Below are 23476 nucleotides of genomic sequence, written 5' to 3'. Positions count from 1 at the left end.
CATTTCATTCACCGTTTCGTTTTTTTGCACCTTTTTATTCTCCAATACGTTTTTCTATTGGCTCATCCCTGTGTGACGTGTGGGTCGTGTGTTGTAGGAAGGGTTTCTATTGGTTTATCAGGCAGACGTAATACATGATGCGGAAACATTTTCAGTGGTGTGAGATGGTTTGACCACGGTCAGATGTGAGGTGTGTTTATAGCGTTACAGCGAAACCTAGGAGTTGTGGACGTTGCTACGTGTTCACTGCACTTGCGTTTTCATCAGTCCTTTGCCCTACCACAAGAATCACAGAGGTAAGATGCCGCACTTGTGGCAGAGCGGTGGAGGTGTACCTCGTGAGGTTCTTACATGAGCAGACGACAGGTAGCACAGGTAGGCCTATGTGAAGGCCATGGTTGTACAGAGAAGCCGGTCTTTGGGTCATGAGTTCTTTGCCCGCTTTGAGGGCGTTCTCTCGACACTATCCTATGACGTGTTTGACACCACCTTATACTTCTTGCACGTGGCACCACTCTGTCTGGAGGGTAAACAAAAACGAAGAAATAGCTGTAATGGAGGCTGTGCACAGCGCGAAGTTGTGCCACTACTAGACGAATTAATACATTTGCCACGCATCGTAGCCTTCATTCATGATGAGATCATAATCGTGTCAACCTTTTGCACGCAATATAATGCGTTTCGTGTCCGCAAGACAATTCCAATTGTGGTTACTCTGGAACCTGCTCGAAAGATGCTGGGCCAAACGTGATTTTGGCATGAACCGGTGCTGTCCAGTATTTACCCTTGTGTTTTGCAGTATCTCGTTCGTCTGCCCCTAAAATTTCCTCTAGCGCATGCGACGTTGTCGGACATGTGCAAAGGCAACCAGCTGTAAAGTCTTGTCCAAATGAGAGATATAAATCTGGAGCTGGCGGTTGTTTGTTTGCTCAGTGACCTAGCAAATACATGGAAACGTTTCGCAGTAATTAGAGATGTAGCCCGATTCTTTCGAGATCCAGGTCGCCTTGCTGGTTGGCGTCCAGAAGTGGCGAGATATATATCGTAACGATCGGTGGTCCTTGTGTACACGTTTATTATTGGTATTAGTTCTACGCAAGGCAAGGAAAAAGCGAAAGGGTATGAATGGGAGCCAGAAGTGGTTTATAGGGAGTATCCTATGTTCAGAATACTCTTGTAGTACATTTCCTTTGTGGGTGTCCTGAACTATGCATTTATTGTTAATGTTGTACAATGTCGTACCATACAGTGCGACTATAATTATTTTTCTTGTACTCTCTCCATGTTTATAATGTTGAACGATGAATAAGTCCTTCGTAAACCTCAATTCATATATGAAACTGAACTGTCATTCGGAACCCCCCTCTTTCGCACAAAACAGCAACGGCACACTCTTATTAGGATAGGAATCCTTTTATTGCGATGGGAGTCCATGTATTACGATAGTCCCATGGCATTTAATTTTTTTTTAAAGTTCGGCATAGTTACTTACTGGGCATGCAAGGTTTCGGTTTCGTGTTCTAGAGATTATAGGAAAGTGTTGTATACTAGATATCGACACTTTGGAGTTTGTATAACAAAGAAAAGTGTCTGCAGTACTGCTAGCAATTAATGTTGTAGTAAAATACGGTACTTTTTTTTTAAATTCAGTGTTAGCGCCGCGAAGCAACTGTGGCTATGATCGACGTACAGATGTGGACAGATGGAGAGACAACAGCAGGAAGGGGTGGGGGACAGGGGGGTTAGTGTGCCTCCTGGGCCGACTTCAGGGGGAACTGTGCCGACATTTGTCTGGAAAGTATGCCGAAAAAACCCAGGGGAAAAAAACCAGAGACAGCACAGCCGGTGACAGGATTCGAACCCGTGTCACCTCCCAGTCTATGCGTGGAAGGCGACCACCCTAACCACTATACACGGGTGCCGGTAAAATGCACCCTTTGGAAACGAAGTAATGCTTGGTAATGCCCCCTATAGGCCTTCGATACGTAAATGAATTTTTTGAACAACAAAAAAAATTAACCGTAACCGTTCCCGAATTCCCCCCCAAGGAGCGCCGATTTTCCGAAACCGCTTCGTCCAACCCCTTTTTCTCGGTATCGTCCATAATGACATACTCGAAACGTCATCGCGAGCTATTTTTACGCGGAAAACATTCCACAATAAATAACTAAAAAGTAGAAAGGAAAAAAAGAAATTGGATGTGACGCTATATCTTTCGATCTCTTACAAGACGAACCCCTCGTCTCCTCCCCTGCCGGCATTGACGCCATCGAAAGGGGGGAACCCCTGAAATACAGACGTCATGACTTCGCGCAGTACATGACAACGTGTGTGTGTGTGTGTGTGTGTGTGTGTGTGTGTACACGTAACTATGTGGCGTTAGCAGCGATCGTGTCCATGCTATTTGAGGCGGTCAACACGGAGTACGTAGTAGGCTAGCAGTGCAAGGTCGATGCTCGGAGTGGCTTGTCCTCCTCAGGAAGAATCAGGCGATGCGTTTCTGACGTCAGCTGACGTCGACAAACTTGCGGGAAAAAACGTGGTCGGCCGACGGGTGACTTCTGTTTCTTTTTCCTCCAAAGAGGTCCGGCCTGAGCTGCAAGGGTGAGCTTGAATGGCGTGTAACTTTTCGTGCTTGGTCTTGCAGAGCTTTATGTTTGTTTGTTTTTTCCTTAAATTCGCCGTGTACAACTGTCGGGCGATATCACCTTGTATGACTGGGTTTCTATATTTCCCGCCACTGGGTGTCTAGATGTTACAAAGAAGCTCAGATTCTCACACTGACGGACTATAATCAAACGTCCAAAGGGAAGCGATTCTTGAATGAAATTTCGAATCTTCCAGTCAACTGCGTTCGTGGTTTTTGTCGCAAATTGGATTGGAGAAGTGTAGTGGTGGCTGCTGGTAAAAGATTTTCTTTGGTCGAATTACTGCACTTCGCTCGCGAACTGGGAGCAGAAGTGGAGTTTAACTGAACACCCTTTAAAAACTGACAGTTGCGGTAGTCAGTTGTGTGGCAGTTTTTAAAGTTTACACATAACGCAGTTTTTTTTTACGCGCAAACACAAAGTTTTTCCGCACGATATTGTTACATACGTGTACGAAAAATACACAGTTGGTCGTGCAGGTAATACATATACAGGCCAGCCACTTGACATTTGTGAGTGGGAAACCCGAAGCTTTTCTACAATTTGCGTCCGCTACCTCCGTTCCAAAGGAGCCCCTATTTAACTTTATCGCAAAGAGGTGGGGAGAAGGCTGTGCTATAATATTTTTTTTCTCTTTTTTTAATCAAAGCTATTACGTACGAGGTACATAAACTGCCGACCGGATGTTTAGACGCGCACGTAGCCGCGCTCTCACGGAATGCCTTTCAGATCGTATCTTCCCCACAGGCTTTGACATTTGCAGTGCAACCAGCCAGTGCAGCTCCTTCCTTCGTTTTTCTTTTTTGTGCACGATGATCTATGCATACTGGCAATCTCTAGCAGTGTGGTATTTGTGACGTGCTTAGCAGTCGAGGGTGGCGACCCGTACGATGTCCCTGTTATAAGCTGTTGCCCGGTCTTAACTAATGCCTCTCTCTTTCGTATAATTGTATAATAATTCGTATAATGGTTACCGTACAATGTAGCCCAGTTACGTAATTTCCGCAAGCCAATTTTTTGTTGCGATTTTTGTTCGTTTTATACGGACAGAAATTCGCCTTCTCGCGCGCTATAACAGCGCGAGGTGAACAACCCCGAGGCTAACAACATGCGGCTTAACGGGAGAGCTCTGCGACTGACTGGCTGGCTCTGCGACTGATCGATGCTGGAAATCCCACTTTGAGAGGACCTCGATATTCTTGCCGGTCGCGAAATTCACGCTCTCGAAACGAGGAAAATGCTCTGTTGCTTCGTAAGATGATATACCGTGTTTGAAAACATCCCTATTTAACCACGTGTTAGTTTTGCGGAGTCAAACTGACATGTCAAATTGACGGACATCACAAACAGTACATTCGTAAAAAAAAGAAAAGAAAAAGTCTCCTCGTTTCCAAAATAGTGCACGGCGAATAAGGTTGGTCTCTCCCCAAAGCACCCCCCCCCCCCAACCTTTGTGTATTAGTTGTAGCCATGCACAGTACGCTTTCATGCCGAGTGCAGTGCCCTTTGCCCATAAGGGCACTCGTACGTGACGACAAGCTAAGCGTAACCTTTATTGTTATCGCTGATATATGAGGAGACTGCGATTATCTGTAACCCTTTATATACTATATTAGATAACGCAGGCGTCCAGACCGTTATCAGGGGCGCTTCCTCTATGGAGGCGGTTCAAGTGCAAGGTTACACTTTGCTACGGCCCGAGACGCAAGTACCTTGTAGCGCAGTATTCGTTACGGAGGTTTAGCGCATCGTACGCTGTACACATTGTCCGTTATTGGGTGTCCGGGAAAGCAACATAAAGAGAAGCAGCAGGTGAAAATGAAATGTGTGGTGGCAGAGGTTTCAAAAAAAATGGCAGAAGGAAGAAAGCTGATTTCTACTGAAAACCTGTGGTTTATTTATAGTTTATTGGCACTGATGGGTATTTCGATCTGACGAATACTGATTCTTCAGTATTTTTTTTTTTTCTACCTTGAACACACTCCTATACTGTCAACTATATATACATTGTCTAAACTAAATGTGTACATTTTGTATAGAATGTGTGTTTGCTAGTTGAATAGACATTCTGTATTATGTGGCCGGTCAATTTTGTATAGAATGTCCATTCAAAATCCTTTAGCGGGTAGTTAGGATCTCTATACACGTTTTATCAACACCTTCTTTTTTATTCGCGATTACTTCATTCGGTGTTGCACGCTCCCAGGACCGTTGTTTCTCTGGAAGCGGTCCTTTTATGGCGATCAATGATTACAGTCAAACGTACCCCGAGGTAACGGTGCTAATGAAACGACGTACTCATCAGTTACCTTAGTAATCGTTCATTTTTAAATCGTTTGTTTTTAAACGTAGTAGATGAAAATTTGATAAGTAAACCAGCCGATACGCGCGCGCAAATCAAAGATGCGCAACAGTGAAGCCTCCATCTCCTCAAACATCGAGATAGGTCTTCGACAGATCCACACAGAGCTGCGGAATTCGCACCCACAATTCTTGGTTACGGTTCGCTAGTCATTGCACCACGCTGGCAGAACTTCCTGACGAGCAGAGACAACTTCCAGGACTTCGGATTTTATTTACGCATATGGCAATAGCATAAACGCGGGCAAGCTGGTGGACTAACTGCATGATGATAAACCTGAACGATGGGCAAAGTCGCATACAGGACAAACATTCCTCACGCTATACTCTGCACAGGATTATATATTCCTTGCATATCCCTCCTCTCCCTCTCTACTACTGTTACGGTAGGACCTACACGGCTAGTGTTCCCAGCGTGACCTTGGTGCTATCAACAAGGAAGGGACGGCCATATCGACTCCACTGCGCATTTATCGCGTTCGATTCCAAAACGAAATTATTTTACTACGCCAATCTCATTGGCTATTACCGAGACCTCTTGTAGCACCAGGTCGAGCAGCATCATAAAACTGCCAGTAGCAAGGAAAGCAGCTTGCTTGTGTCCTGTCACGCCCCGATTATCCAGCGAGGAAGTAACCGTGAGAAGGATAATGGCAACTCATCAGGAAACAACTTGCCGTCTCAGGGCCACGTGCAGTAGCTACCCTGTGGTGCTGGCTGGGATCGGATCGCGGAGACCATACACGCAGTACGCCGCATCATTTTCGCTGGTCGAAATCGAAAGGTCCAGGTTCCAGGAAAGGTTCCAGGTTCTGCGTCGAGAGATAAGGTAGCGTCGTGTGAGTGGGCGATCTCAATCGTGGACGGACTTATCTCTTATCTCTTCTTGTTATGTCTTCGGGTCGTGGGTGGTCACTGGTCAGGACCTGACCGCCAGGTGCTTGGCTTTCGAGGCTAGTACGAGATATATCTGCACGATTGTAGGCACGACTCCCCTGCAAAAGATTTAAACTAATCAGATAGTCTTGAAAATAGTCCAAATGCCGGAGATTGACATCTTTAATGGGTATATACACCGGCGAACAAAATGTTTTCGTTGTTGTATTGGTTGCTTATCGGTGTATGTACCCATTAAAGACTAATCTGATACGTGGTCCGGGAACTTGCTTGTAGACAATACCCAGATGCCTTTTTTGAATATTTGGTGCAAATAAATATTAAATTCTGTAAGTTCAGTAACGACGATAATTCGACGTTCTAATTCGCGGGACTTAATTTCTTTGTTTAGCGTCCGCTGAAGATCACATAGAACACTGTACCGCTTACTTAAACGTTCCTTATACAGTGAGCGACCCTGTGGATAAGTTGCTGCCGTTCTCGGCTGTCCTTGGGGCAAGGAAGGGAAGGGGACACCGCGATAAAATCGTCCTGTTAGCTATAATGGGGGAAAGGGGGGTCGTGTCTTTCAACGCTTGCAAAGAAACGTACGGTTTTTTTTTTGTTTTTGTTTTTTTCTGCACGGACCTACATTCTACTAAAGTATGGTTCTTTCGACCGAAATGAGGCTTCACTACAGCGAGACCCTTGACCGATATATTTTCGGTCGCTATGATGCTCTAGATAGGAATCTGGATTCCTCGAGCGTGATGAAACGGAGTCCTTCTCTAAGCCGTTGTAGGGTAAATGAATAATGTAATGTACCGGCGTCTTCCACTGCCGTTTAGTACATCGGGTGACCATCGGGTAGGACTAGTCGTCTTTAACCCAAACCCGTCCGGCACATTAGAGGCCGACCGGATCCGCCGCCAGCGAGTATTCGGCGTTTTTTTTTTTTTCCTCCGACGGTCGATGCAAGGCGCTTTTTTTTTTTTTCACCGCGAAATATAAAATTAAAACCCCGCTCTCTAGGAGGAAGTCTCCTTTCAATAGGCTCCGACGCCTCGGATGTCTGGAAGTCCTCGTCGCAGAAATCAAAAGGCGGCTGCGGGATTAAATGCCCGGAGCAGTTGGGAAGTAGATAATATGAAAGGCTAAAAATACCTGTCGGACAACACTATAGCCCTATCTCAAGGTCGGCTCACATATAGTCTCGCACTCGGGCGATGCTTATCGTGTCTGTCCACATGAGATGACTGGAGGTATCTATACGGGTACGAGTGGATGGAAGTTGCGTGCTATCTGATAATGACCAGACGACGCTATCTGATAACGGTCAGACGGAAGTGCAGTGGAAGTTCACGTAGATTAGAGTGGATAGGATGTTGGAAGCAATATACGAAAATTATATGATAAAAGGAAGCTGTTAAATCAAAGAACAGCAACGTGATGTTTGGCGATTGGCTTATCTCGTTTTCGGAACGGTTATCGCGGACACATTGCGGTCAAGGTATTAAATTATCAATATCGCTAGCTTCTTCTGCTATACAGGCTGAGCAAAAGTCAACCTTGAAGTACTCGCCAGGGGACTTAGCATTCGTTTTGTTGTTCTTGAGGAGGGACCTTTAATCATCTGAGACTGAGTGTCGCAGTGTATTATCAGTCGCGTCATATGCGTCTGACCATGAGGCGGTCACGTGCGTTGTGGTGAAGCCACAGTTGGTGCTGTAGCTATGAAGTATCCGTGAGCCTAATGAGAAAATTGGCTTTCGCTTGCGTAGTTCAATCTCGCATAATGCAGTAATAATAAAACTGTAACGCAATTACTGAGTAATTTTAGTGGTCACGTGAGCGTTTTTATAACTACTTTTATAAGGACGCTGCGTTTCTATATATCGAATTCTTAGTATATCGTACATATCGCGCAGTCCAACGATTGCTTTGCCGCTATGGCAATTCTCAGAATGACGCATTGAGGAAGTCGTCAGCGACATAATTTGTTTTGTCCGTTTTTCCGCCTACGAATCCCTTCCTCCATTTGATTCCTTCAGTAAAGGAAGTGACGAAGGTAGGCCAAGGCAGCGACACCTATCTTTTGACCTGTCCTGCGAAGGTGGCTTACCCGCAAGAGGGGTATCGTTGCAGGGAATACAACTTCACGGGAGCATCATGTCTTCTTGTGTCGTAATTGCAGGCAGTAAAAAAAAAATGCATTTTTTTAATCTTCGTTTTGAGCAGTCAACATTTTACGCAAAAAGGGAAAGAAATAGATTACACGTTAATAATCCAGTACTGCAGGACAGTCACTATACTGGTCATCCTCGCTCTTTCAGTACACCAGCAGAACTGAGAGGCCACCATGTCTGCAAAGGCCATCAGCGAAGCGACCGGGAAACGTCTGCTGAACCAGCACCTGGCCCCAGGTGTCGCCACCGTATGCCGTTTTGCCAGCGTCACACCGGAGACCTCCTGGGACGAGCTCGTCGCCAAGAACCCATGGCTCTCCACTGAAGTACGCAAAGTTTCTTTTCGATACCTTGCATTTACTAGAAAGGAGAATCCTTTCCCAATTTCAGTGGGTTAGGATGCCCTTCAATGTAAATGGAGCCAGGTGGCACAACTTAAGGCCTTAAACATCGAGGCAATAAGGAAAGGCCAGACAGCAATGGCCAAGACCGGTTATGATTGTGACATTGCTTTCTGGCTTTTGGCTAATAGCAACATATGTTACGCCCTAGTCAGACGGGCGCACTTAAGGCCTTAAAATGTGAAAGCCGTAAACGAAAAGTGAGACTGACTATCATGCAACATGGCAGTAATAAGCGCTTAAGGAAGAAACAGAGTTACAAAGAGAACAGAGCTCCCAAAATTCCAAACATCCAAACTGCCATTCGAAAGTATGCCTCTCTCTCTCTCCCTCACTCCCTTCGCCCAGCCTCTCTCTTAATGTCTGTTATGATTTCTTCACTTCGGTTTCACATGCACACTTTATAATGAACTCAGTAGTGTTCAGCATGTCACAGTGTGTAGCCACCCTGTCTGCTGTGCATGTATTATCATAGAGTTGGTACTTAGATTGAGCTGCATCTTGCAGAAACTGGTGGTGAAGCCCGACCAGCTTATAAAGCGTCGTGGAAAGCTTGGCCTGATTCACGTCAACTCGGATCTTCCGGGCGTTAAGGATTGGGTGCAAGTACGAATGTGCAAAGAAATTGAGGTAGCTATGCTTTACAGTATAGGTTTTCCACTTTCATAAGCCCAGGTTTTTGAATTAATCCTTAACGGACTCCTGTTCTTTGTGGTGCAGGTCGGCAAAGCAAAAGGTCGTCTGAGGAACTTCATCATCGAACCATTTCTGAAACACTCCCAGGTATGTGAAGGGTCTATGGAAATGTTCCAGACGTTTGTGTGATGAAAGAAGGAAGTCACTGAGAAGGTTAGCCAGCTGGTAGCTCCTACCAACTGGCTAACCTTTTCCCAGTGACTTCCTTCTTTCATCATTAATTTCATTAGGCACTTGAGGCTTTGTGTGTATTTGTCCTTTCTATGTGTTCCAGCCTCAGAACATCAATTCCCAAGATGTTTGTATGCCCTGCATCCAGTCAGTCTACAAAATCTAATATGGACTACAAGTTAATGTCAGTTCAAATTAACTGATGTTACATTAAGAGGAGAGACAGTTTCTAATTAAGAAGGAAGCTTCAAATGAAATGAGATGCAGACTACTCAATATTTACTGCACATACATGCAGATCGTGGCATAACCACATGCATCTGCACAATCTATTTAGAGGAGAATGTTTTGAGTGCAGCTTTTGTCAGCATCTAGTCATTTTGACGGGGCAAACGTGAAGCAGGGAGAAATTAAATTGTAGAAATATTTAGTGAACAATGTGCAACAAGCCATTGTTGCTTTTACATCCTCTGCATCCTGCAATTTGTTCATTTTGCAAGTTTTATACACCAGTGCACTAGACAAAGGAAGTACGTATATCAACAGTAGTATAAAAATGAAGTTGTAAATGCATTTTTGCATTAGGTATCCAAATATGGAACTGATATGGACACAAAAAATTGTGTGGACCCTAATGAGAGCGACTCGAACGCGACTTTTTCAGGACGAAGAGGCTTACGTCTGCATTTACTCACACAGACATGCTGACATCATTCTCTTCCACCATCAAGGCGGTGTTGAAATTGGCGACGTTGATGCCAAGGTGAGCATAGTGCATTCTATGTCGATTCAAGCACAGTGAGTAATGCTGATTTTTAATATTTTTTTTTCTATGCTAGGCATTGAAACTGGAAGTCCCAATTGATACAAAACCCTCCACAGATGACATTAGGAAAACTCTTCTCAAGCATTTACCTGCCTCAAAGCAGGAGTAAGTAGAAAACACTAAATCTCTAGGACGCTTTGTTGATTAGATGCTAAATTATCAACTGCATTTACAGATTTACAGCAAAATTTGTGGCTGCTCTATATGACACCTATGTGGATCTCTATTTCACCTACCTCGAAGTCAACCCGCTCGGTAAATGGTCCTCAGATATAGTGCACATTTCTTTGGGGGACAAGCTACTATATATTTCGTCACAAAACCCAGTGACATGGCTGTGTTTTGTGACAGAACTGAAGGCTCGGCACCACTGCTGGCTGTCCGCTATAGAATGGTATCACTGGAGATGATCACTTTTGCCATATACTGTGCTTGTTATTGAACGGTAGTTTCTAGCTTTTTTGTCGATTTGTGACAGACGTGAAAGCGGATATGCGTTGAGATGGCACATCAGTTCCACATATTATATGGGCGTCTTAGAAATCTGTAAATCTCACAACAACACAGCACTGGGTTTAAGTACGTTTCCAGGAAATTCCCGTTTTGCAAATTTTTTGTGTTCCGTCACCGAAGGCCTAAAGTGCTGCGTAATGCACCGTATGTATTGGCCGGTAAAGTGCCTAACAACTTTTGTGAATGTTACGGGTAGTGCTGACCAACAATAAGGTGTACATATTGGACCTGGCCGCCAAGTTGGATGCGACGGCGGAGTTTGTCTGCAAGGCGAAATGGGGAGACGTGGAGTTCCCTCCTCCATTCGGCAGGGATGCATCGGAAGAGGTGGGGCGTTTTTCCATTCTTCTACGTTGATGCGCACAGAGAGGTGGAGGCATTGGAGATCTTGCCGACCGCATTTCAAATCTGAACATCAGTGATGGCCATTAACTACTTCTACAGTAGTTTAACTATAACTACTTCGAGATGGAGTAGTTTAACTAGTAGTTCAACTACTTTTCAGGGGAGGTAGTTAAAACTACTTCTTTAACTACTGCAATGTATTTTAACTACATCTGTAACTACTTAACATTGTCCATCAACACCAATCCCATTCTATAGTGTTCTTGGACACCTAAATATGAATCACAAGCAGTGATAAAAGTGAAGATTTAGTACACATGCACGGCACAATTGCTCTGCAACTCCGTTTTCATCAAACAAGTAGCTCAAGGTAAAAATCGGAAGCACAATCGTGCCGTAAAGCTTGCGGCAAAATCGGAAGTAGTTGGCGCCTGCAGTAACCTAACTACTGTAGTTAACTACTCGAAATAGTAGTTTAACTAGTAGTTGCCACTACATTTCTGCAAGTAGTTGATAACTACTTTTTAACTACAATCAGGTAGTTTAACTAGTAGTTTAACTACACGTAGTTAACTACTGGCCATCACTGCTGAACATCTCCGTTCAGTGTCCTTAATCGAATCTCTCGTAAAACTAGGAGGCATACATTGCGGATCTGGACTCAAAGAGTGGAGCATCTCTGAAGCTGACAGTGTTGAATGCCAAGGGAAGGATCTGGACTATGGTCGCTGGAGGCGGAGCGTCGGTCATTTACAGGTACTGTGCGCACGTTACTTTCACACACGCCCTGCAAAGAGTCCGCCTGGACAGTTTGCCCCTGTTGTGCCGGCCCTGTTTTCTTACTGCTTTGCACGTTTCCGTAGTGACACGGTGTGTGACTTGGGAGGCGCATCGGAGCTGGCTAACTACGGAGAATATTCCGGCGCTCCCACGGAACAGCAGACGTACGAGTATGCGAAGACCATCTTGGGTCTCATGACCCGCGAGAAAAGGACAGAAGGCAAGTTCTTCATTGGGAGTTTTAATATTTTCCTGTTTTGAGAAACAAAAATGTTAACATGTAAGGATATTAATACTATTAATCAGTGATGGCCGGTAGTTAACTACATGTAGTTAAACTACTAGTTAAACTACCTGATTGTAGTTAAAAGTATTTAGCAACTACTTGCAGAAACGTAGTGGCAACTACTAGTTAAACTACTATTTTAAGTAGTTCACTACAGTAGTTAGGTTACTGAAGGCGCCAACTATTTCTGATTTTGCCGCAAGCTTTACGGCACGATTCTGCTTCCGACTTTTACCTTGAGCTACTTGTATGATGAGAACGGAGGTGCAGAGCAATTGTGTCGTGCATGTGTACTAAATCTTCACTTTTAATGCTTGTCTAGTGAAGCCTCATTTGGTGCGAATAATTCTGCAAACTAGTTTATTGCGTAGGCACAGAAAGAATCCCGCTGCAAGCTTTGTATTTGACGATCGTAGCAATGGCTTGAGCCAAAGTTTATCATTGGTTGTGATTCATATTTAGGTGTCCAAGAACACTACAAGGGATTGGTGTTGGCGGACAACGTCAAGTAGTTATAGATGTAGTTAAACTACATTGCAGTAGTTAAAGTAGTTTTAACTGCTCCCCTGAAAAGTAGTTGAACTACTAGTTAAACTACTCTATTGCGAAGTAGTTAGTAGTTATAGTTAAACTACTGTAGAAGTAGTTAGTGGCCATCACTGCTATTAATGCTATACTTACTCCCATCAGTCATGTGCTTGCACATCTAACGCACTATGACCCTAACAGCATAGCTGGCCTGTTTTGCACAGTGCCAGTGCAGTGTTGTGAACCTCTCTATGGTGCAACATTTTTTTTTTGTTTTTTGTATGTCTGGCATTTACAGTTAGTTGTTCCGAATAATGCCGAATACTAATTCGGTTTTGTTCAACCTTCAGCAGCTAATAGCATAGATTGTCCGAGGCTAAGGTTCTGTTAGATGCATTTCGAGATGCAGCCTAACTCTGTTGTGGGTTAGAAACATCTTGCTCGAGTGCTGCAGCAGAAAGCAGCCCTACCCAAGCAGCACAACATCTTCGCTCAATATTGGACTGATATTGGCAATACTGGCCCAATATTGGTCCGATATTGGTCCCATATTGGACCAAAATGTTGTGCTGCTTGGGTACCAAATTGCTGGTTCCAGTCGTTATTTAACGTGAACGTACCCCTGAACACGTCAGATATAATCAAATAGATGGAAATATAATGTGAACTCAACTGTTCCATGCTTCTCCAGGAAAGGTACTCATCGTCGGTGGAGGAATTGCCAACTTCACAAACGTGGCAGCTACATTTAAGGTAATGCCCAATCACTTAATACTTAACACCCATTAGCGATACTAACAATATGCTGCGATGTTTCCAGGGTATTGTGAAGGCCCTGCAAGAGTACCGTGAGCGCCTGGTGGAGCACAATGTTTCAATCTTTGTCCGACGAGCTGGACCGAATTACCAAGAAGGACTGAGGGTCATGAAGGAAGTTGGTGGGTTGGCTTTTTGAAGTAGCCGGTGGTTATAAGCTACAGCTAGAGCTGCGGGCATTCAAAAGTACATGTAATTTAGTAGTAATAAAGTAAAGTACATGTAAAGTAAGGTACCAAACATGTAAAGTAGTACAGTCAAACTCCTTTATAGCGAACACCTTTTTAACGAAAATACCACTACAGCAAATTTTTTTGCGGTCCCGCTGGAGCCCTATAGGACCAATAATGGACATCCTTTTTAACGAAAATACCTTTACTGCAAATTTTTTTTGCTGTCCTCTGAGTTTCGTTGTAAAAGAGTTTGACTGTAGTAGTAATTTAGTAATCTAGTTTAGTGGGTTTTTTTTCCAGTCTCGGGGTTCGTTATGAAGTACATCTAATTGTTCATACACATGTTTGCAGGAAACACGCTTGGTGTTCCGGTGCATGTCTTCGGCCCGGAAACCCACATGACAGCCATTGTGGCAATGGCCATGGGCAAGCGTGAAATCCCAGCCATGCCCGAGCCAAATGTCACGACGGCAAACTTCCTCCTGCCTGGCGGCATGAAGGTGGGTCTCTGGTGTCTTGCATGCTCTAATGTATGTATGAGTCTTGAAAGGATATCTGCTGAATGTAAACTACACTCATGTGAAATATTATCGTGCTCTATTTGCAACCTTCCTCGTGGAACGATATAGCGTGCTTAGAGCCCCTAGCCTTCAGCGAATCCGCGATCACGCGAATTTCCGCAGAATTCGCAGTGTCTTGCGGAACCTCCTGTTTCCTCCAGAATCATGTTTTTCGCGGAATATTACAGAATCTTGTAAGAATTTCAATCGATCTAGGATACTTTCATGGGTTACACCCGTTCAGTCTCGTCTGCAGTGCCTGACGCGACTGATACTGCTGGCATTTGCACGACTGAATGTGCCGCACCGAAAGAAAATTTAACGATAGGAATGCCCAGAGAGAAATTGTAGCTATCAGAGAAAATTATTTTTCTTCCGTGTCTCCGGTTCCAGACTTCAGTATGCACCAGCTTGTCTGCGCCTTCTCGCTTCTGTCGAAATTGTCAGAGTTCAGTCTAGTTTTCTTCGCGCATTGAAAAGTTACGGAAGGCTTTTTACTTTTTTTTTTTCTTGCCCGCGGATTTACTTCATGGAAAAGTAAATTTTCCACTGCCGAAAGCTAGGGGCTTGTACTGTATTGCTTGAACTGTACCTGTGTTGCAAAAATTTTTTTTTTTTTTACTCGTTGGTAGCTGGTTTAGGTTGCCCTTGAGGTTTCCGTACTAACCTAACTTTTACAACCCTTGCAGACTTATAACATGGTAAGATGCAGAAAATAATTATTTTGTGGGTTGCCACCTCACGTACGGCATTAGGCCTGTCTTACAAATGCTGGAAGGACATTGGCTACAAATATTTGCAAGAACGAAAGCTTAGGGCTTCACTGCATTTTTTTTTTTGCGTTCGTTTCTTCCAGACTCCCCCTCCGCCGTCGAGTCCAAAAAAGGACTTCCGTCGCCCCTTCATGGACAATGCTGAGACGGCGGTGCAACAGTCGTGGTTCACTCCTGTGAGTTTTTTTTTTTGTTTTTTTTTTGTTTTTTTTTTGTGCCGCCATTTTTCTCTCTTGTCCCTGTATGGGCAGAGTGCCGCCATAAGATTGCAATTTTTCCTTTGCTGGACTTTCCTTTCTTCCTTGACAGTACCAACCTATGCGCTCAATTTGCTCACCTTTGATAGCTTGATAAACGTGCTAGATTCCCAAGAAGAATTTGAAGCGATTGCCCTTCAATTTGCAGTTTATGAATCGTGAAGGGGCACAGTGTCGCTATTTGCAAGTACCATATAAATAGAGCCTGAAGTTTTCGGGAATTTTTTCTTTTTCTAAATTCGGAGGGTAAAAATCGGGTGAATAAACACGGCACTAAATTCGTGCGAATTCAGGTGAAAAAAAAACTCCCAATATGCTAAATTTGGGGAGAAATCGGGCTCAGTTACTCAAACTAACTATAGTGGTGTGGTACAAACGGTGATCTGACTGCATTTGCTGCCAAACAAGTAAGTTAGCGCATTCCTACAGACATCCCAGTGAGGGCAATCTGCCGGGTAAAAATCGGGTTTCACCCTAAAGAGGCAACCTTCAATTTGGGGCACAAGTTCGGGGAAGAATCGGGTAACACCCTAAAACTTCAGGCTCTACATATAAAGTACCCTAATTTGACCTGGCATTATTATTATTATTATTATTTTTTTACCTTTGTCCACAATGTACACACCCCAACTGCATTCGAGGTGAAATCAAAGTGGAGGTTCACCTTATACCTTAGCTGCATTCATAATACCAACGCAGCACGATTTTACTTTCATCAACTGTTGCAGAAGATGCGTGTATTACTCTCCCATGCACAGTATTCCTCCCTGAATCTTTACTGTGATGGTCCCCAAACTACATTGCAAAAATATCGTGCAGAAAACCAAGGCCATTGTGTGGGGCATGCAGACCAGAGCAGTGCAGAGCATGCTGGATTTTGACTTTGTCTGCTCACGGAAGGAAGGCTCCGTTGTTGCAATGGTGTACCCATTTACTGGGGATCACAAGCAGAAGTTCTACTGGGGACACAAAGAAATTCTCATCCCAGGTAACACTTAACATTCAACATTATTTCATTGTTTGGTTCTCTGCAAGAAAATTGTTGGACAGGGAGTAGGATGAGAGTACAGAAAAAGGAACTTTTGATTTCTCAAAAATTTAAATCCTTTAGGGGTAAAAAAAAAAGTTCAAAAAATTAGAACAGCTTCATGTGACACGAAATAGTACACGATCGTGATAAATCGTCGATGATGAGTTACACTTTATTGAAAAGGGAAGAATGCCGTTGACAGGACTGGTTTTGTGCAGTTGTGATTACCACTGCACTGACATGGTCACTGTTGTGTCTGCGCCTAGCATTCACTTTTTCAGGCTGTATTTCAGTTAGTCCAAATTTTCCAATATTGTGAACAATTAAATTTTTAGATTAATTTATACGCCATTTTTTTGCTTACACAATTCTGTACTGTACAGCTCCAAAGTTCCCATTACTGATCCCATGACAAAATGCTCAAGCGTTAGCCCATTTCTTGCAGTGTACAAGAATATGGCAGATGCGATGAAGAGGCATCAAGATGCTGACGTGCTCATCAACTTCGCTTCACTGCGATCTGCGTATGAGAGCACCTTCGAGACCCTGCAGCACCCGCAGGTATTGCATGCGACATCCTGCACACAACTCCTGCACTCCGACAGATCCTGCATGACAACTATAGCACTGAATCTATGTGCTATTTCGTGTGCTTGAAACAACTTTTTTGTATGTTTTGACTCCCAGATCCGAACTATTGCCATCATCGCAGAGGGTATTCCGGAGAACATGACTCGTAAAATGCTGAAGGCAGCTAACAGCAAGGGAGTCCACATCATTGGTCCTGCAACTGTGAGTGGCATGTTGTAGCCTCTCTCTCTCTTCTTTTTTTGGGCTTGAACAGCGAATAGTATGTAATGTCCCCTCTGGTCCGAAGTGAAAAACTGATCGAAACCATTCCAAACATTGGAACATGATTACTGTCCTTGAAAACAATCCTAATGCATTTCTGCTGCATACATAGGGCCTGACTTTTTCGGGTTATATTTTTCCATAACCTCAGGGGGTATAAATAACGGGGGGGAGGGGGGTAAATATCGGGTTATATTTTGCTTCAATGATTCGGGTGTGATCAGGTTGAACTGCATCTGATTCGACCCAATTCTGGTTAAATCTGATCGAATCGGGTTTTAATCTTCTGGGTATCTGGTTTGACAGTTGTGTATGATCATATTTATGCATTTACAACACAGTTTTCAGAGTTCTGCATTACTTGTGATGACTTTGGATCCCCTGGTCTAGCAGTTTTCAGGGAACTATCCAGTTAAACCCTTTTTTTCTGATTTCCATCAGGGGTAAATATCGGGCCTAATCGGGTATAACCCCAAAAAGTCATGCCCTGTGCATACAGTACTATGTGCAACAGAAACACATTTTCACAGACAGCCATCATGCTTAGTGGTTTTCACTGGTTCAGGTGGTACTCAGACACTATGTGACATTCGGAGAAGTACGCGTTGGGGTGGCATTGTGTCGGGCGATATGTATCAAAGCTTAAGAATGTGCACCGTCTGGTATGGCAGAAGGCAGGATACCTATACATTCAACATTCCTAGGCCAGACCTTATCTTGCAGATTAAGCGATTTCTCAAGTGTTCACCAGTGTAACTGCACCAATTGTAATTGCATGCAAATACTGCATTGCATTGCGGAAGTCAGACAGTTTAAACGGCGGCGTTTCCCTTTGTAGGTTGGTGGTATTAAACCAGGCTGCTTCAAAATTGGCAACACAGGAGGCATGATGGACAACATCTTGGCTTCGAAGCTGTACAGGCCGGGAAGGTATGGTAGTATTTAGTTACTTCATTTTTTTTGCATTGAGCTATATATGCTGGATGTTAAATATTTAAAGTTAAACACTTTATGTAAATTTTGCAGTGTGGCCTATGTGTCTCGTTCCGGCGGCATGTCCAACGAACTGAACAACATAATCTCTAGGGCAACCAATGGTGTTTACGAAGGTGTAGCTATTGGTGGAGACAGGTGAGCACAACCTTTTTGATACCACAGGGATGAGCTCAGAATATTTCAGAACTAGAGTTACAATCTTCACCTCCTTAGGTACCCCGGTACCACATTCATGGACCACCTTGTGAGGTACCAGCTGGACCCGCAAGTCAAGATGCTGGTACTCCTCGGCGAAGTAAGGACTGCATTGAAACATTCCTTTGTGCACGTGGACACGCTGTCGTATTTAGTACTTGTATTTAGTACATGTTTAGTACTTGTTAGGAACGTGTACTTTGTGCAGGTCGGTGGAGTGGAGGAGTATGAAGTCTGCGAGGCCCTGAAATCCGGCAAGCTGAACAAGCCCCTGGTGGCATGGTGCATCGGTACGTGCGCCGGCATGTTCTCTTCTGAAGTTCAGTTTGGACATGCTGGTGCATGTGCGCATTCCAATCGGGAAACTGCCAGTGCCAAAAATGAAGCCCTGGCAAAGTCTGGAGCTCACGTGCCTCCAACTTTCGATGCCCTCGGAGAGACCATAAAGTGAGCGGAAGGTTTCCGACGTTTGTGCACATTATGTGCACATTGTGTGGTGCCTCACGTGTAAATGCACTTTTCTTCGCTTAGGAGAGTGTATGATGACCTGGTGATTTCTGGCATCATTATTCCCTTGCCCGAGGTGCCACCACCGACAGTTCCAATGGACTACAACTGGGCTAGGGTATGATAGCTGACTTTGGATCTTTCATAACTGGGCATTAATTACGCCAGTAAATACAGTGATTACTTGAAACATTTGCAAGACCCACTCGATCTTTCGGCATCTGAAATTGCTAAGACGTTTGTAAGACTTTTGTGAAACATGCATTCGTGGCAAAATGGCTAATCTCTACGCATTGTGCCAGAAAACGACAGATCCGTCCAGACTGACTTTGGGTTATTTCAGGAACTTGGTCTGATTCGAAAACCAGCGTCGTTCATGACTAGTATCTGCGACGAGCGTGGGCAGGAGCTGCTGTATGCGGGTATGCCAATCACGTCCGTGATTGAGCAGGAGCTGGGTCTGGGCGGCGTGCTCGGCCTCTTGTGGTTCCAGCGACGCATTCCACAGTACGCCTGCGAGTTTCTCGAGATGGTGCTCATGGTGACTGCCGACCACGGACCTGCGGTCTCTGGGGCTCACAACACTATCGTCTGTGCTCGAGCGGGAAAAGATCTCATTTCATCTCTCGTTTCGGGGCTCCTAACTATCGTAAGCAGCTTGGGTATTTTCCCACACTTGTGCTTGCTATGAACAGCCTGACTAGCTCATAATGTTCACTCATAATTATTGATCACCTATTTCAGAGTTCTTAAGCCTCGTCTAACAATCGTATACATTACTTTCTTGTCAGTTGCAGAAGCGTCTCTTTGATCATACTACAGCTAGAAAAATGGCGTGTGTTGCGTGCTGATGGCGTTGTTTTCTGCACTAATTCTAGGGAGATCGCTTTGGAGGTGCTCTGGATGCAGCAGCCAAGCAGTTCAGTGAGGCTTACGACAGCCGAATGATTCCTATGGAGTTTGTCAACAGTATGCGCAAGAAGGGCATTCTCATCATGGGTATCGGACACAGGGTCAAATCGGTAAGTCTTCCACTGTTGTTTTTGTTTTATGAGATGCCCAGCAACCTCTTCAGGAGCAGCTAGTGGGTCTACAAATGGGTACAACAAATGAAACGCGACTTTTCAGTCTTGTCATTATGTGTTTGACAGAACTTGTAAATTATGCAAGTGTTGGGAGGGCCAACACATGCCTTACAGCGGCAACATAGTGGGGGCACCTAGAATAATATCAGTAGAGGCACTTTCACAATGTGCTAGATATTTTTAAAGTGGTACTTATTGATTTGCAATTACAACATTACAATTGTTTCAGTTATTAGGGTGCTTATTAACTGATGCACTCCTGATAGATGCATATGTTATACTAATAGAGCACATTGTAAATGAAGTGTAGCGTAGGTGACGACTGAGAGAGGGCCTTGAAGCCGTGGGCCCCACTGTTGATACTCAAGACGAACGTTTTGAGTGGTATCTGAAGAGTAACGTGCTTTATGTGAATGAACGTGCAAATTACGTAAAAATTCGCCTCGTAACACTAAAAAATTCGAGACACCCTGCATGGAAGTGAGAAATACCCCACAGCCCAAAGTTAGAAGGGGGGACGCTGTGCCCCAGCCCCCTCCAGCAGACTGGAAACTCCCCTCCAACGAAGTGTTGTGATTGACCCGGGACATAAGATACGAAATGATCATGTTGCTGTAAATGATTGGGAGTTTCTGCACAGCTTCCATGTTAGCCTGACCTGATGTGTGTCATTCTGTGCGCTCATATACAGGATATCGGGTTACCTTGATGCCGCTTTAATTGCAATTTACCAAAGATTTAAGGTCTAAATATTGCACCCTGCAGCTTAACAACCCTGACATGAGAGTGAAGATCTTGAAGGACTATGTCAAGAGCCACTTCCCATCCACCCCCGTACTGGACTACGCACTCGAGGTTGAGAAGATCACCACTTCGAAGGTACGCACCACGTCTAGTTTGTAGCGGAACGATTTCGCTGGTAGAATTTGGATTACTTAAGCTTAACCGACGCCTTCTCAGAAACCAAACCTGATTCTCAATGTGGATGGGCTGATCGGTGTTGCTGTTGTGGATCTGCTACGGCACAGCGGTTGCTTTACTCCCGAAGAAGCGCAGGAATACATCGACATGGGAGCACTAAATGGGCTCTTTGTACTTGGAAGGACCATTGGGTTCATTGGTGAGTAACTCGACCGCAAAGTTGCTTCATGTGTCATGTTCCGTGTGTTCCATATAATGTCGTGTACGGTACTATATTTGCCCCGCCTCATTGATAGGCTGTCTGTAGTGCTTTCACGCATTGTCAACTCCACCTGGTGTAAGCAAAGCATCATCGCTTAAACGATGTGACGCCGTCATTAAGAGTCTGCCAATCGCGGCACTGCTTTTGTTGGTCGTACCCATGGAAACGAGCCATTGGTTGTCACAGAAAGCCTGTGTTTTGAAATCGGCTACGGAGATTGGCTGAAAGACATGACATCACGCCTCCGTATGTCCATGTGGCGTAGGAGTGAGACGAATTATTAATTAGGCTTTCTGTATCTACATGCCGTTTGCATCATATGATATCCCAGTTGACGTCTTTATGTGCATAGTGGGTACGCTATACACCGGAAAATATGGTACTTTCAGGTTGCTCTCGAGTACCCTTCTCTGCTGCAACATGCTTTAGTACGCTTCGGAAAATAACCATGAATGCTCCTCCTGCCTATTTCACAACACTAAACTGACAACCTAGAATGCCATTTTATTCATCACCCCTTATCATTAAGGCCCGACTTCTTAGGTTATACTCGATTATGCCAGATATTTACCTCCCAATTCAAATCTGAAAAGCAAACTGTCAAAACAGATACCATGCCACCTCTTAGATGCATGGACTACATATTGATGCCCTGTGTCTACTGGTGTGTCCTGTATTATGCCGAGCAAACTGAAGATTTATGCCTGATCCAATCCGATTCAACCGGAGTTGGGTTGAATCGGGTTCAGTTCTTCAGTTCAGTTCAGTTTTCAGTCCAGTCCAGTTCAGTTCTTGAAGCAAAATGTAACCTGACATTTACCCCCCAGTTTTGTTAAAAAATATGACCTGAAAAAGTCAGGCCCTACTTATCCTTCGCTCTGCCTTATCGTGCCTTATTACGCCTTTTCCTTCCAGGCCACTACCTCGACCAGAAGCGATTGAAACAAGGGCTCTATCGCCACCCATGGGACGACATCTCCTACGTCCTGCCGGAGACCGAAGGGGAGAATGGCATCTGAGCGACACCTCCTTTCCATCGAGGCCACCCTTTCCCTTTCTGTACATAACTTCGGTTCTCACTTCATTTTCCCTTTCTGAACATGTCTCCGTTGACATATTTAAAGGCGCCCCCCCTTGCCTCTCGCCGCGGCTGCTTAAAATTGACGTTTCGATTACTTAATGTCAAGAATGACGGGAGTGTAAAATATTGTATCTCGGTTCTAAAAGCTTGCAGACATTGTTTTTACTTATCACTTCCTGCCTGGCTCTCTAAAGTGATTACACGTCATCGCTCGTTGTATTTCCTGTGCAGCTTGCTTGAAAGTGTTAGATGTCGAGCCGCAAACAAGCAAACGCTTGCTAGTAACTTAAAGGGAAAACTGGTTGTGGTGTACTCCTGATAGCTTCTACTGCAGCTCCGGTGCATATCAAACTTTAATTTGTAGTCCCAAGTCTGTGATCAATTTAAGATCAATTTAAGGTTATTTTTTTAATGTTTTCCGCAAACCAATTTCGATTTTCATCAATGCTGGTTGTCTCCAGCCAATAGTTTTGCGATCCCCATCAAAATTATCACTAAGCGTTAAATAAACTGTAGGGGCTGTAAATTTCTTCAATTACTCCTTCACTGCAATATCTAACCCTCCCTCCCTCTCTCATGCCTTGGGTACTTCAGGCACACACAAAAAAATATTTTGCGCTTTGTACATATATTGAGTTGCATTTACACCACCTGAATATGTTTCATGGGGGGAAAGAAATTTCGTAAAATTGCCGGTGTTTTTTCTTTCTTTTTTTTTACTGTTATGGTGCTCTTTTGAGATTTACGATGTTGATAATGTGCATCAATGAAGAGTTTTATTAAAATTTGGTTACTTTTCTGGATTCTGTTGTTTGGTCCTCTTCTTTTAATGCGTGCAGACAATCATACTTGCACAAATTATTTTTGTATTTTTCGAAAGCATTCACTCATTTCGAGAATACATGGAGTTTGCCTCAACTGTTGTGGGATGTTCGAGTAGATTATAAGAGGATATTTATTGAGGTTAAGGTTATTGTCAGTCAGTCACATATATGTATTCGATGTCTTGCATGTACCATATGACTCGTGTCCTTGATGTGTAGGAAATGTTTAGATGCAGCCTGTTGTATTGCCATTAACAGTGCTGTTGTGTGGAGACAATAAAAACTACAAGTGGTGTGACATTGATGGTGATGGGTGCATACAGGTGTTTCGATAATATTCCGTGTGTACGTGTGCAAGGACATGCGCAGCTTGGTGCACTTGCTGAACTGCACAAACAGTGGGAGCTGACAAGTATTTAAGCACAATGAAGACTTTGTGCACAATAACAGTAACAGAACTTTGTGTTGGTAGAACACACCAGCCCAAAATCGAAAAATGTATGCCCTTTCTCTGCGTAAAGAGTGGC

General features: G+C 44.1%; 1 protein-coding gene across 1 annotated transcript; it reads left to right on the top strand.

Annotated features, from left to right (window-relative positions):
• Positions 1 to 135: 135 nt before the first annotated feature.
• Positions 136 to 22928, top strand: LOC135367206 (ATP-citrate synthase-like). Its single transcript, XM_064600364.1, has 27 exons — positions 136 to 296; positions 8219 to 8397; positions 8980 to 9102; positions 9193 to 9255; positions 10004 to 10102; positions 10179 to 10270; positions 10341 to 10420; positions 10875 to 11005; positions 11661 to 11779; positions 11887 to 12023; positions 13309 to 13370; positions 13438 to 13555; positions 13958 to 14106; positions 15023 to 15115; positions 16016 to 16184; positions 16672 to 16787; positions 16914 to 17018; positions 17917 to 18008; positions 18105 to 18209; positions 18288 to 18369; positions 18478 to 18716; positions 18801 to 18894; positions 19120 to 19425; positions 19655 to 19798; positions 20627 to 20740; positions 20822 to 20981; positions 21960 to 22928. Exons 2-27 carry the CDS (start codon positions 8245 to 8247, stop codon positions 22061 to 22063), a joined length of 3249 nt encoding a protein of 1082 aa, XP_064456434.1. The 5' UTR covers positions 136 to 296; positions 8219 to 8244; the 3' UTR covers positions 22064 to 22928.
• Positions 22929 to 23476: the final 548 nt, after the last annotated feature.

This window comes from Ornithodoros turicata, chromosome 8, assembly GCF_037126465.1.
Source record: "Ornithodoros turicata isolate Travis chromosome 8, ASM3712646v1, whole genome shotgun sequence".
Taxonomy (NCBI): domain Eukaryota; kingdom Metazoa; phylum Arthropoda; class Arachnida; order Ixodida; family Argasidae; genus Ornithodoros; species Ornithodoros turicata.
The sequence above is the reverse complement of the archived record's forward strand: the minus strand, read 5'-3'. Positions and strand labels throughout refer to the sequence as shown.

Excerpts from the sequence above, each read along its gene's own strand:
- LOC135367206 (XM_064600364.1), top strand. The coding sequence starts at position 8,245 with ATGTCTGCAAAGGCCATCAGCGAAGCGACCGGGAAACGTCTGCTGAAC. Across the intron at positions 11,006-11,660 it reads GCAGGGATGCATCGGAAGAG|GAGGCATACATTGCGGATCT; the intron begins GTGGGGCGTTTT and ends TCGTAAAACTAG. Across the intron at positions 15,116-16,015 it reads AACAGTCGTGGTTCACTCCT|AAAACCAAGGCCATTGTGTG; the intron begins GTGAGTTTTTTT and ends AATATCGTGCAG.